Source organism: Prionailurus viverrinus, chromosome A2 (genome assembly GCF_022837055.1).
Source record: "Prionailurus viverrinus isolate Anna chromosome A2, UM_Priviv_1.0, whole genome shotgun sequence".
Classification (NCBI taxonomy): domain Eukaryota; kingdom Metazoa; phylum Chordata; class Mammalia; order Carnivora; family Felidae; genus Prionailurus; species Prionailurus viverrinus.
The window spans coordinates 24542137-24556254 of NC_062562.1; the positions used below are offsets into that span (position 1 = coordinate 24542137).

General features: G+C 45.5%; 1 protein-coding gene across 2 annotated transcripts in view; it reads right to left on the minus strand.

Moving 5' to 3' along the window:
- Positions 1-14118, minus strand: part of IL17RD (interleukin 17 receptor D) — a 71000-nt gene that overhangs the window by 27729 nt on the left and 29153 nt on the right. For both annotated transcript variants that reach the window (XM_047850081.1, XM_047850080.1), the window contains exon 2: positions 1814-1871. In XM_047850081.1, the coding sequence (XP_047706037.1) occupies positions 1814-1871 (58 nt within the window). The remainder of the gene's footprint in view (positions 1-1813; positions 1872-14118) is intronic.

Sequence of the window (14118 nt, forward strand, 5' to 3'; positions counted from 1 at the left end):
ATGGAAAACAATGAATAAATTTTTTACACAAACCTGGATCCAATTATTAGCAACTCTAACATTTTGGATTCTGGTTACCAAAAAACTATGCCCAAATGACATTTTGCCAAAATGCAACCGAGCTTCAGATGTCTCAGGAGTCAATTCAAGTTGCGAATTAAATTCTAATTAAATGCTGAAGAGTAAGAAAGAAAGAAATGACTAAGAGACAGGCATCAGGCACGTGGGCCAAATGTTTAGTCCCATGAAGAAAACAATAGATACTTTTAAGTTTTACAGGTACAGATCCTCTTTCACAAAACCCCGTATTAAATTAGAGCTGCAAATACTTGTTTGCAGCTGACCGGAAAATTTTGAACTCTTGAATGTAATACAAGATCTGCCAGGACCAAGAGCATATATTAGAAATTAACTTTGTAGCTCAAAGAGAGATCTCTTACACATGTCTTTACTTAGCTGAATTAAGTGTCCTGGACTTGCAAATCTTTCATTAGCATTACAGCATTTACCCAGAACAGGCACCCACCACTAACTTGAAATGTCTGTTTCAAATGTAAGTCCTCATTGGTTAACTTAAAATACTCACGTCAGCAACTGCGGGCATAAATTTGACACACATATTTGTATCTTAAAATTGTTAGATTGTATACATGACCTCAAAAATCTTGCTCTAGCAGTGATCATTTCAAAGGCCTCACTGTGACCTACACCCATTATTTACATGGATTCACAACCCTCTCCAAGAGATGAATCAAATGTCAGGAGTCACTTAAATAGGAGTCAAGCTCCCTCTTGTTAACGTTTTTACATATAAATTATGGCTCATAAGGCTAAAATGCTCACAATTCCATATAATTACCTTCTCAGGCATGCAAGCATTTGCTGAGGGGAGATTCTATATGCTTAATCAGAAAAAGCACCCCACCCTGCCCTTAGAAAACAATTCAGACAGATTAAGTCACACTTCCTTGAGAGAAAGGGCCAAAAAGATGCTGTATTCCAATTCTGGTTGGAATGACTTCTAATATTAACAGATATCAATTACTGAGTGCACATCGTAGGCCAGCCACTGAGTTAAGCAGTTAAAAGCATTACCTCATTTAACCCTCAAAATGATGCCGAGGAAGAACCTAATCTTTATTTTATATGATGTGAAACTGAGGCTTGAAGTCAAATCACCTGCCACAGCTCACAGCTGACAGGTAGGGAACCAGAGCTGGAATCCAGGTGAAGTCAGAGATGGCCAACTGGAGACCCTTGGGCAAATCTGGGGCAACGTTCACTTGGCCCACTCTATGTGTGTGAAAAATTTTAAATAGATGACAGTATTAAAAAATGGTTAGACAAAAAATGCAAATTTCTTACTCTTCTTCGAAATCACATCTGGCCACACTCAGGGAATTTCAAGGCCACCATGAGCTGGAATGGAGAGAAGCCAGTGCCCCCTTCAGACCAGACAGTCCCTGCTACTCCCTAGCATCTTGCACTTGAGTAGCTTTGTCCCATGCTGGGCCCTACAGGCATCTGCCTTAGTTCTTAAGGACATGACTACATCCTGAAGAAATCAGGGGAGGTCTCCCTCCATCCAAAATTTCTCCCAACACTATGGAGGGCACTTGACCTATCCAGGCTCCCAAATACTTGAGTGACTTAATGGAGACTCAGCCAGCTGCTTTAGCTCTATTGATAAACCTGAGCAGGTTCAGAAAATTCCTCAACCCTAGGACCTCAAGTGTCCTTGATTGAGCATGACTGTGTGAGCTTTAGATCGCTGAACGGGCCCCATTCTTCGGCAGTGAAGCCAGTTACTTACTGTCATATCTGAAGGTGATGTTGTGCAGCCCACTGTTTCTGCTGGCCGGCCCCACTCCCTGTGGGAAAACAAGAGAACATGATGAGGAGAAAAGCCAATTTGCTTTTCCAGCACAGATCCCTTGGAGTCAAAATGTACACAAGATAACAAAGACCCAGGGTCATGCCAGTCGCTGAGCAGTATCTACCACTCTTCCCGCCCACTCTGTGCCTCTTCTCCCCCACTGACTGCCAACCTCCCTCCAGCCCAGGAGATTCCTACTGCCAGGCCGACAGCATCATGAGAACGTACTTCCCTAAGACAAGAGGAGCATGCTGTTCCGTGTTTGGGGGTTAAATAATAATTCATTAACAGTAAAATTGGGAGAGAGATCATGAGCTGCCAGCTGGAGCCCTTCCAGTTGGATCTGCTTTGAGCACTGATTGGTTATAAAATTCGCCTACCAGACAGTCTCGTCCAAAAGCTCTATTAAGCCACGACAGATAGGCAATTCCTCAAGTCTAAGGAAACAGGTTTCTCATTCCAAGACTGGGAATGAGTGTGGGAATAAGCCATTACTTTTAATGAGAAAATTCTTCACTCTATCCATACCTATGCTTGGAATATATAGGGTGGGTCATAAAAGAAAAAGAAAAAAGACTTTAAAAGGGCTAACTCTAACTCTTGGTGATGTGGCCGTTAGCCATCTGCACTCTTAATAGCAGGGATAACAACTCCGCCAGACTCCCCACTTTAATTACAGCATCCACAGAGGGAGCACCGGATTCCTCCCGTTGCCCAGCCTTTTCCTAACCCACCACTTATCCATCATGGGAAAGAGCAGCTACAGACCTGCCGACTCTGGTTTAACTGTTTCTGTAATAATCTGCAAATGTGCCATTCAGCATTAATTGCAGAAGTCTCCAAAAACAGTTAATTCTGAAATGCTAAATGATGGGAAAATATTCTAACCACACAGCTAAAGTTTCCACTTAACAAAGGGGATGTTGGGGAAAACCATATGCTGGCAGCCCGGTATTTAATGGGCAATTGTCACACTGAGACACGATGTGCAGAATACTTCTGATGGAGCCCAGGGTCTCAGGCCACAACCCCATCATATCCATATGCTGTAGACATGTTCACGCTTTTTATCCTGAAGCCAGGCATGCCCACTGAAACCGTATCCTTGAGCTCAGATAAACATGGACCTTAGGAAAGCACAGCTGTGCAGAAAGGGACAAACACACACACACACACACACACACACACACACACACACACACACTTCTAATTCAAGTGAGAAGTAAGCAGTAACAAAATCTAAATCAACATGGTACACTAGCCCATGATCTACGGAGGCTCCCTTCCCTTCCTGATTCACCTTCCTCCTCCAGCTTTCCTGTTTCCATCCTCCTTTTCCCACATACACAAGATTCCAGAATTCCTCCCCTGAGCTAAAACACTTTGGAAAGGGTTGTTTTCTTATTAAAATCCTAAATGCCTCCGTAAATCCTTAGGGACAAGGACTCTAATGTGCCACAAGAGTCTGCCCAACTTCCAGATGGTCAAGCCCAGACAGTCACAACCAGGCAGGAGAAAATGCACTCTCTCCAAAACCCTTAGGAAATGCCCCAAACCACACCTTTCTCCCTTAAAAACCCCCGAGATATAAAATCACTTAGCATTAATTACTATTATGAGCTAGACATCATGCTAGGTATAGTGGTGAGGAAAACAGCCACTGGTCCTGTCCTCAGGAGCACAGTAGTTCATTCCTTCAAAGGAGACTAGTTGGGTATGTGGATCACATGCAAGGTATATAGACAAATTTCAAACCACACCTTGACTCTCCAGGAACCCTCAGCGTGGCATACAAGGAGGGTGCAACTAGGTGAAGAGCCGGCCATAAATAAACATACAGCTTATGAAATGCCATAAGGTAGCACCTTTGCTACCATGCCATGAGGTAGCACCTCACAAAGGATGATTCAAGGGGGAGGACAGCACACACCAGAAGCTTGAAAGAAGGAAGGGTAACCGGACTACAAGGGAGAGGAAAAGGGAGCATCACGGAAGGCAAACATCTGCAGGCCAAGGTAGGTATCTTAATCCTTCCACCCTCCTGCTGGTGACCAAGGGCAAACCTCTTCACTCCACCGGGTTGGAGTGTCCTCAACTATTTTCCTAAAAAGATAATTTGCATGACTCTCCCCTGGGACAGGAGTTTGAGGAGGACCACGTGAAGCCATGTAGAGGAAGCACTTTCCAAAAAGCAAATGCATTTCACTTAATAGCATGCTTTGAGGTCTGTAGGACTCTAGTGACCAGTGACTAGTCACCTTACTTGTAGGACTAGCAGCTTTTCACTTTGTTCTTGTTCTCCTCATATTTCCATCGCAGCACGTTTTTTTTTTCTTTTTTTAAAGATTTTATTTTAAAGTAATCTCTACCTCCAATGTGGGGCTCCTACTTACAACCCTGAGATCAAGAGTCACATGCTCTACTGACTGAACTGGCCAGGGGCTCCTGCTGCAGCATGTTTTTAACAGGTATGTACTGGGCACTTGCGATGAGCTTGCATTGTGGAAAGAAGCCCAATATCGTGAGATGTGTTATATCTTGCAGACAAGAACCTAAATCCTTCCAAATAAGGTCTGTGCTGTATGCAGAGCTGTTCAGAAGAGGGCCCAGTGAGCGTGGCCTCAAAGGACAGTGAGGCTTGCATACAGCATCGATTCACTACCCACAGGGCATTCCACCTTGACCCCACCCCTGCAGGGCTGGGCACTTTTGGTCATCGACCAGAACTGGGTCCTAATCTCAGGGGCTTTGGCCACCAAAGTGATCTCCTAATGTGCAATTCTGCCCTCATTCCTCTGCTCCAAGCCCACCACTAGCTCCCTGTCCCTCCTAGAACATTCCCAATGTGGCTCCTGCCTGTCTTCTCAGCCGCTCCCCTCCCCACCTGCCAAACTCCTCCAGGCACTGCATTACTGCTCAGCACAAGTTCAGGAGCACTTCTGTATCCCAGAATGCCCTTCGTACCAGCCAAGACCTGCTCCTCCCATGGGCTTCTGCCTTAGTCCGTATAGCTCCATCACACGGTGTTCCTGACACACAGATGTGCCTGCATATTCACCCGATGAGAGTAAAGTAACCCACCCTCACAACCTGACTGGCCTGGCACTTCTGTTAATGCACATGCAAAACGGTCATTCTAATTCCACACAAAAATCAGAGACCAAAAGACCCTGTAACTAAGCCTCATCCTTGAGTTCAGAGGCAATAGAGCACAGAGCTCAACTCCATCAGAAGTACCAGTTCCTGTGTGCACTGGGAGATCTGCCACTTTTGGCAGTCATCCAGGGCATGGCTTCTGAGCACATGCCATCAGACAGATGCTCCATCAGGCTGTCCTCGCTTCGCACCCAAATGCTCCCACTGCTCCGGAGCCCTCAGAAACCACAGGAGAAATGGTGTGCCCAGACTAGCCCAGAGAACACTACTGTTTTCTTTATGCTTTGTGGTAGACAGAATACCAGCCCCCACAAAACAACAGGTCCCCAGGACCCATGCGGTTACTGCACACAGCAAAAAGGACTGTGAAGATGCAATTAAGTTTAAGGAACCTGAGATGGAGAAAGTATGTTGATGAGCCCAATGTTATCACACAGGTCCTTGTAAGTGGGATACAGGAAGATCAGAGAAGGAGATATGGCCACAGAAGCAGAAGGCAGTGAGGCAGACATTGATTTAAAGATGTTACACTACTGGTTTTGAAGATGGGGATAGAAGGGGCTCATAAGCCAAGGAACATAGGCACCTCTAGATGCTAGAAAAGGCAGAAAAGGGTTCTCCCTAGAGCCTCCAGAAGGAGCCAGTCCTATCAACACCTTGATTTTCAACCCCACATAAGACTCATCTTGGAACTCTGACTCCAACAACTATAAGATAATGAATTCGTGCTGTTTTAAGTCACTAAATCGTGACAGTTTGTTACAGCAGTAATTGAAAGCTAATACATACATATACTTTAGCTGCAATATGGATGAAATGGATCTCAGTGTCACACATGTGCTGCGTGTTGTCATTTTCCCCTTCCCACACCCAGGGCAGACTGATCGATCACTTGTCACGGCCCTCTATACCACCCCGGATGCAGGCAGACATGAAACACTGACCCATCAAGCTGTTGCTTCAGATTCTGCCATCTTAGATGCACGCTTTTGAGGGCTAGCCTGGGGCATATCTGGAGTGGAGGAGTGGTTAACAGGATGGGCTTTGGAGTTGTACAGATGTGTGTTCAAACCTCCCCCTTTCAGGTTGTAGGACCTTAGACAAGCTTCCAAACTTTCCTGAGCCTCATTTTCGTGAGCTATTAAAGTGTTTGAATAAAACTTCTTGGAAAAGTTCGGTGTGGGACTGACTGTATGAGAAGACATGTTATCAAGTATTCTGCACAGCACATGACACATTGAAATAGTTATGTTACCATTCCTGGGAAGATTCCTGCCCTAATAAGCAAAGAGCTGTGCAGCGTGGGAGTACGTGAGGTAGGCAGGGGAACGCTCACAGGAAGGGGCATCTCCAGATATGATCAGTCTTAGCATCCAAACCTGGGGGGTCTGGCAGATGGGTGGAAAGGTCAGGGCAAGGTGACAGAGGCACTAACCACCAGACTAAGGAATGGTCTTGGTGGGAACTGGGCAACCCAGTGACCCCCATCACTGGTAAGTGCTCAGGCTGGATCAGATGGGAAGAGACTGGAGGCAAAGTGACCAGAGCGGTCCCCTACTCCCTCATCCTTCTCCAAGCTTGCACCACAGTCCGGCCCTGGCCCATAGCCAGCCCTTGATATATATTAGTTTTCTGCCTGAATGAATGAATACATGATGAAACTAGGGAATGCAGACCAAGAACCCAAGAGGACCTAGCCTTGCGTGACAGGGTGAGTTATGGGCTTAGAATCAGGGCTCACACTAAGAGAACATGGTGAGCAACTTACAAAGCTGGTGAATGGTTTTGCAAGCTGTTTTTCAGTAAACAATCCAAAGCTTTTAGCTACTATACCTGGTTTGATATTTAATGAGCTTACAATTAAGAATACTTGTTTGTGGCCTGTTACTTAAAAACTATAAAATGCCAATGCTGTGGCCTTAGGGTGTCACATTCTTAGTTAATTAACCACCCTCATTTGCTGCACTTGGGGGCAGCTTTTAATTTGTTCCAATGCTAGGGGAGAAGCCAGCCCCAGGTGCCTGGGGCTCTGCTATGAACACTCTATGGTGAGCAGGGACGGAAGCAGCAAATGGGAACATAATGGAGAAAACATCTTTTACTCAGGAAAGGGGGAGGGGAGGATAACCCATAAGTGCTCTAAAGGAATAAAATTCAAAACCCACACTATGCTCCACCCATATGGCAAAGAAGCAAAGGCCTGGACACAAAGACAGCCACAGGGAGGGATCCTACACAGAGCAGCTAGCGCAGGCCATGAAGGCCATCCGAAGGCCCATTTCCTGAGGGGCCCTTGGGGATTCTAAGTCCATTGAAGACACCAACTTCCCAGAGCAACATTTCCAATCCAGCTCCAAAATAGCTTAACTGCCATTTTGGAAAGATGCATTTTGAAAAGAACTGTGCTAATTATAGTAGCCCCTTTCCAGTGGAAGGCATGGCCAAACTACAAGGCCTAAACAAGATTGCTTTCAAATCAGTTAAGGGCCTCTCAGAAAGCTAGCAATGTTTTAGTGACCCGAGTTTGGATGAACATTTATTTATTTATTTATTTATTTATTTATTTATTTTTTAATTTTTTTTTTCAACGTTTATTTATTTTTTGGGGGACAGAGAAAGACAGAGCATGAACGGGGGAGGGGCAGAGAGAAAGGGAGACACAGAATCGGAAACAGGCTCCAGGCTCTGAGCCATCAACCCAGAGCCTGACGCGGGGCTCGAACTCACGGACTGCGAGATCGTGACCTGGCTGAAGTCGGACGCTTAACCGACTGCGCCACCCAGGCGCCCCTGGATGAACATTTAAATAAGAGCATCCATCATAAGGAACTGAGAGAATGGGTTGTTTTTTTTTTTTTTTTAAGATAACTGAACAACTACTTAAAAAACCAAGGCCAGCTTATACTTTCTATTTTGCCTTTTCCTCCACCTTGGGTTTCCAGCGTGTCAAGGAGATTTAAAAGATAGCAGACAATTCTGTGAGGCTTCAAATGCACTACAGGACTGACATTTTTGCCTGTGACCAGTGGACGTGGTAAAGGCAAGAGGCAGAACATGGGGTCAATTTACTCTGCACAAGTTCGGTTCAGATGGTTTCATAGATGAATTCAGATCCCACTTAACTTCAGTTCAAACCTTTAACTAAAAAAAGGCGGGGGTGGGGTGGGGGGGGCGGGGGGAGAAAAGTCAGAAAAAAGGAGAGAAGCCCCAGGTGATGTAAGCTGAGGAGAATGCCGGCAAACCCAAAACACAAGGAAAATAAATCACAAAGCCAGCCTGGGTCTGGATCTATTCAAGATATTCTTCTCCACATTCCCGAGAGCTGTTCTCTCCCACTTTCCAACTAGATGCAACCAACTTCAGAAACGAAGGGTGCCAGCTGTCTGATTTGGGGAGGTAAGGCTTTGGATGTCTAGTGGGGAACACACAAGCTCTGGGGGAGTGCCGGTGTGTTCCCACCAGCAATTACCACGTCGGCCCAAAAAGACCCAGAGATCTTAAGCTAATTAGAGAGATTTGCTCGAGGAGGTAGGAAATCACTACTCCAAAGCATCGCCTGTGTACCAGACCAAAGCCGTAATCATGATTCATCTCTGACATGTTGCTAATCAGCACACACATGTTCCTAATTTCACGCTCCCCAAAGGAAAGCTGAAGGGACAATTGTTTCTGAGCTCGAACATGGAGCCAACCTATGCCAAGTTACAATGTGTTTTGCTTATCAAACTGAGAGCTCTGGTTTCCAACTAAGCTGCCTTTCACTATTTCACCCCTCCTCCACACCCCCACCCTCACCTCACACCCAAGGAAATCCATTCACTAAAGATAAAGATGTGTTAAGGCATTCATAGGAGTTGTCTCTCAGATAGTAACTTTTTTTTAATTGAAATAGAATTGACATACAATATATAAGTTTAAGGTATACAATGTATTGACTTGATATATTTATTTATTGCAATAGCAACTTTTCTAACTGGCCATTACCTAAATGGAATTTAGTATGTTTTTAAATGTCTTTCCCTGCTCCAGATTTTGATTTTCTTATTGCTTTGCCACTGGAATATACACATGCAGTTAATGCCCAGAGATATCAACACACACACACACACACACACACACACACACACACACACACACACTCTGACTTTTCTCCTGTGTTTAGAAACAAAACAAAACAAAGCTCTCCAGTCTCCTTGGTTTTCACAAAGCAAAAGCCCAAATACTTTTTTCCAATTAGTCTGTTAAGGATCTGGGCTGTGTGTTCTCCCGTGGCTGATACTCACAAATAGACAGGATTGTTCCATTTCTCCAGTTCTCAAAACGTTAAAAGCAAGCTATAAAACATGCCTCCGGATAGCGAGCCAGACCCTCTCCCTTGGCTGCACACAGCACTCCCATCCACTCAAATGAGAACGGCATGTTAAAGAACTGGCATCTGTAAGGTAACTATCAGCCCATCTGCAGTTTAAAACGCACACACAGACAACTTCGCAGACACAGATTAACTGGTGTTCTGTAAACACTGGGTATGAAGAGGAAGCAAGCAACCAGCCACCCGAACACCCACCCAGCAAACCAGCTACCGGCTTGCTCTCACTTAGCTGTTAAAGGTAGTTACAAAGACTTCACTCCAGAAGCTCAAGAAAGTATCTCCCTGCAAGGGCAAAACAGTGATTAGACAATAGAGGAAAACTTCAAGCTATACACATGCCTGTTATGCCTAAGCTCAGAGGAAATGTTCGGATCAAAACAAAACTACTAATAAAAAGCCTTAGGACCACACAGAGAGCGTGCACGGAATTGTACCGCTTCAAATACTGTTTCCGAGGCCCCGGGACAGAGTCTCCAAATACTGTATCACATCTGGAATTCTGCTTTTACAGCACAAATGCCTGCAGAAATAGGGGATTGTGACGTTGCCATGGGGACCAAGCCTCCTCCAGTCAGGCAGGTCCCCAGTGTGTCCCACACATGTGCTTCCTTCAAGGTGGATTTCACATATTTGGAAATTATGGAAGACCGCCCTTTTAGGTTTTAGTGCAAATCGAACATCACAGGCTACACTAGAAAGCAAGGGACCTTCTGTCAGCCTATTATTTCTGTCCACATGGTGGTCTCAGAGAGAAAAACCTCCTTAAAATAACAGTGGGAAGCAGCAAGTCAACATTAGACCCTTTTTCAAAAGTTATTTGTGGCTTTTCCCCCTTCCTCCAGGAGGGAGACAGGCTTCAAGCACCCCTTTTAAGCTCTCTTGTTCTCTGGCTGCAAAAATCCAAGTGAGTCCACCTATGTGCACAGCTGCCTCCCATTGCTGGTCTACGGGAGGGACCCCAGGCTCCAGCTCTGTCACTTGCCATCACAAGAAGTGAGCCACTAATGCCTTCCCAGCAGGGCTACTGGCCAAGGTAGGGGGTCTTCATTTTTAATTGTTGTTAAAGCAAAAAGGTTTCTAGAGCCCATAGGAGAATCCTGTGAGAAACATTCCTTACCCAACTTCCCCCCAAAACATTCTTACACAATTTGGGGGCATTCCCAAAACTCCCAGAGGCCACCGAGGGCTTCACAGAACCCAGGTCGAAAGCCATATATAGACACAAAGAATCTGGAGACCCCACTTAGAAATACCTTACGAGGTACGTCTGGGCTTCTCCACCTCTCTGGGAGGCAGCCTGTCCAACCAACCCCCGCCAGGTATGGATTCATACATACAGGAAAGCAACCCTCATTGGGTGCTGGCAGGTGCCCACGACCACTCCTCAACCTGCCATTCATCCTACCTCCCTAGGACCCCAGCTGGCTTAAAACAATGGTCAAGACCCTCATCTCTCTTTCCCCTGGGAGCATTCTCCCATCAGTTCTAACTAGAATGTCTCAAGCCAAAGCAACAGTGACTCCTCTAATACGTATCTGCTTCTCTGCAAGGTCTGGCCTTTCCCAGATTTCCTGGGGGGAAGGGAGGGAATCAGCCAGCCCAAAGGTGAAGCAGCAATCACCAAGTCCCATGGGCAGATAGAGGGGGCTCAGGGGGAACTTGTTCTCAGCCCTGCCCCAGCTCAGTGTGACCTCCAGATTGAACCATTTCCATCTAGTCTCTTAGATATCACATCCCAAAATGTCCCCCTGAGATGCAGCCAAAGTTCGTGAATGTGTGTGTCTGTATGTGTGCATACCCAGCCACACAGAAGAAGGAGAAAAAAAAAAAAAAGCACCAGGAAGTCAGCAGCTCGGCTCCAGGTGTTAACACTTAGCGCATCCTGCCCAGCCCCCTCCAGCTTGAGGCCGGCCGCCTGGGAGCCGGACACAGCAATTAGGCCCTTCCCGGGCTGGGCGCCTTTGTCCCCTCACTAACATCATTAGTGTCTGACTTCCTGTGCACAACAGGGCCTCCGGGGGGGCAATCGCCGGCTGACCGGGGCAGGGCATTAGACTTCCTTTGTCAAAGACCCTCAAATGTTAACAAGCATGTGAACAAGCTTCTCCTCCCCCACAACACCCCCCCCACACACACCTCCGCCACTCCTCCAGCCCACCAAACACTCAATTCTCTGAGGCCTTGGTTCTCCCCGACTTGTGGGAATCTGAGTTACTTGAGAGCAATATCAAGTCTCTGGGTTGAGTGAGCATAGCTTCCTTTTCTGCAGAAGAGGTCGACAAATGTGATTTCCTACAGCAGGTCCCCTACAAACATGCTACTTGCATTTACCCAGCGCCTGCCAGATACCAGGTCTGTATCACTTGTCTGACATTAACTGGGGAAAAAATGAACAAAGGTGAAGGTGCTCGGACAACATGAGTCCCAGGCTGTGTAACACCCAGCCCAGCATCTCTGTAGGCACAGGTGTCCCATTCATGTGTGCTCATGGGTTCAAGTGCAAGATGGTCTCAAGATGCAAGGATGTGCCGAAGGTTTGCGTGATACTCCCAGGCTTTGAAACACTGATCACATCTGAAACTGGGGGAAGTGTAAGTTGCTACACAGCTACAACAATACTGTCACCTTCCCTTTTCTCAGAAATACTAACACCATCAGGACCAACATCACTAAAATCCTCTCATTTATTCCTCCAGCCCTCTCAACAGAGGGTCTCAGCTTCTTACGTGGGGACACAGATGTCTTTGAGAATTTGGTGAGAGCTGTGGCACACGTACAAACACACAAGCTGCACACAGTATGTCAGGAAGCTTCTGGCTGGACCCATGCAATCCATTCAGGGGCCCCCACCTGCCTGCCCTAACCATAGAACAATAGCTTAACACCAGGTCTGTAGAAGGACACCATGAGTGGTTCAGTGATCCAAGGGAAACTTTGGTGGTTAAAAGCTAAATTCAAAGGGCAGAGAAAGATGGTTGGTAATAAGATCTCAATTTTAAATAGAACTCTGGATTGATTCCTCAGTTATAATCCTTTATAGGCAATATTTGTTACAATTCATAAATTAACCACTAGGTTCAGGATGTTGGGACTCACAAACTTTACAAAGTAGCAATATAAAAGGCAAGTATTTCTTTTTTTTTTTAATTTCTTTTAAAATTTTATTTATTTTTGAGACAGGGAGAGACAGAGCATGAACAGGGGAGGGTCAGAGAGAGGGAGACACAGAATCTGAAACAGGCTCCAGGCTCTGAGCTGTCAGCACAGAGCCCTACGCGGGGCTCGAACTCAAGGACTGTGAGATCATGACCTGAGCCGAAGTCGGACGCTTAACCGACTGAGCCACCCAGGCGCCCCAAAAGGCAAGTATTTCTACTGTTATGCAAAGGAGCCCATTATGAGATGTGCCTAGCACCTTTCAGACAAGTGACAATAGTCATGTCTGCAGTCAAGTCAGTTTCACTGAATCAAGTTAAAAAATAAACAATGTGGCTACTTCTCACCCCCATCGGCCATAGTTAAACAGTGGAGGAACATATTACGGTATCCAGAAGATGGAGAACTGATTGCTCCTGCTCAAGTGCCTTTGCAGTCTGTGGTGTCTGTGGTCAACACACAAAACTGGGTTAGGTTTTGGATGCATTTTAAAATATTCGCCCAAGAGCCACACTGGAGGATAATCTAAAACTCCCCCCCCCCATTTTTTTTTTAATGAAGAATAATCTATGGTTTTGACTTCTACTCCAGACATACCAAAACACCTTCAAAGCTTCAAAACGATGTTGGTAGACAGCAGAGAAAGGACACCAGCACATCTATGATACCAAGTCCACCACAAGTTTATTTTGATGAACTTTACAGGTTTCAAAGGGTAAAGTATTTCATCATTGGTTCTGATTTTTACCTTCTGCCAAGCTAATTTCAAAATAGTAGGCAATCGGAAGAATATACTCAGACATTAATGGTCTTTGCAACCTTACGTCTCCCCACTTTTTGGATGGAAGCCAGCAGTCTGCCCTTAAACTATAAGCAATAAATCTACAAGACTCTCCTAATTTCCCAATGATACCACATGCAATTCCCATTAAAGCACACACGTACACAGTGACATACCAGTTAAATCACTGTGTGATTTAGGCCAGGAAATAATTGTGTTCGCCAAGAAATATTCAGCTTTGTTTTAAATTCCTTGAACAGTTAAAATGTCATTCTGAAGAAGGAGGGCAAAGAATGATGTAAAAATGGAGAATCACTGTCTTGGTTGATTTCAGAGTTAGATAAACCTTCCCATGGGTGGAGGAGGCAGTACAGACTTCCCAGGAATGAAGGCCTCCCCAAACTACCTCTCCAAGGACTCCTGGCATGGATTGATAGAGAGGGGGAAATCAGAAAGCAGATTCACGTGAGACAGATGAGGCAGTGGAACCACACACTTCCTCCCTGAGAAAGTGGCCCTGGTACTGGGCTCCAGCTCCTCTCTGATGGGGCTGAGACCAGCAAAATGGCACACACCACTTTCTTGGCCAGGCAATAGGAAGAAATCAATGCACCTTGTCCCCTTCATTAGGTTTCCCGTGAGAGATGTTTACAAAATCAAAGCAATATGGGGGAAGTAAATTAGAAGCTTGTTATATTTTGTCATGAGGTGAAACAGAGACTTCCCAGAAAAAAAATTAAAGCAGTGACTAAGTATTTAAAAACTAAAATTAAAAAG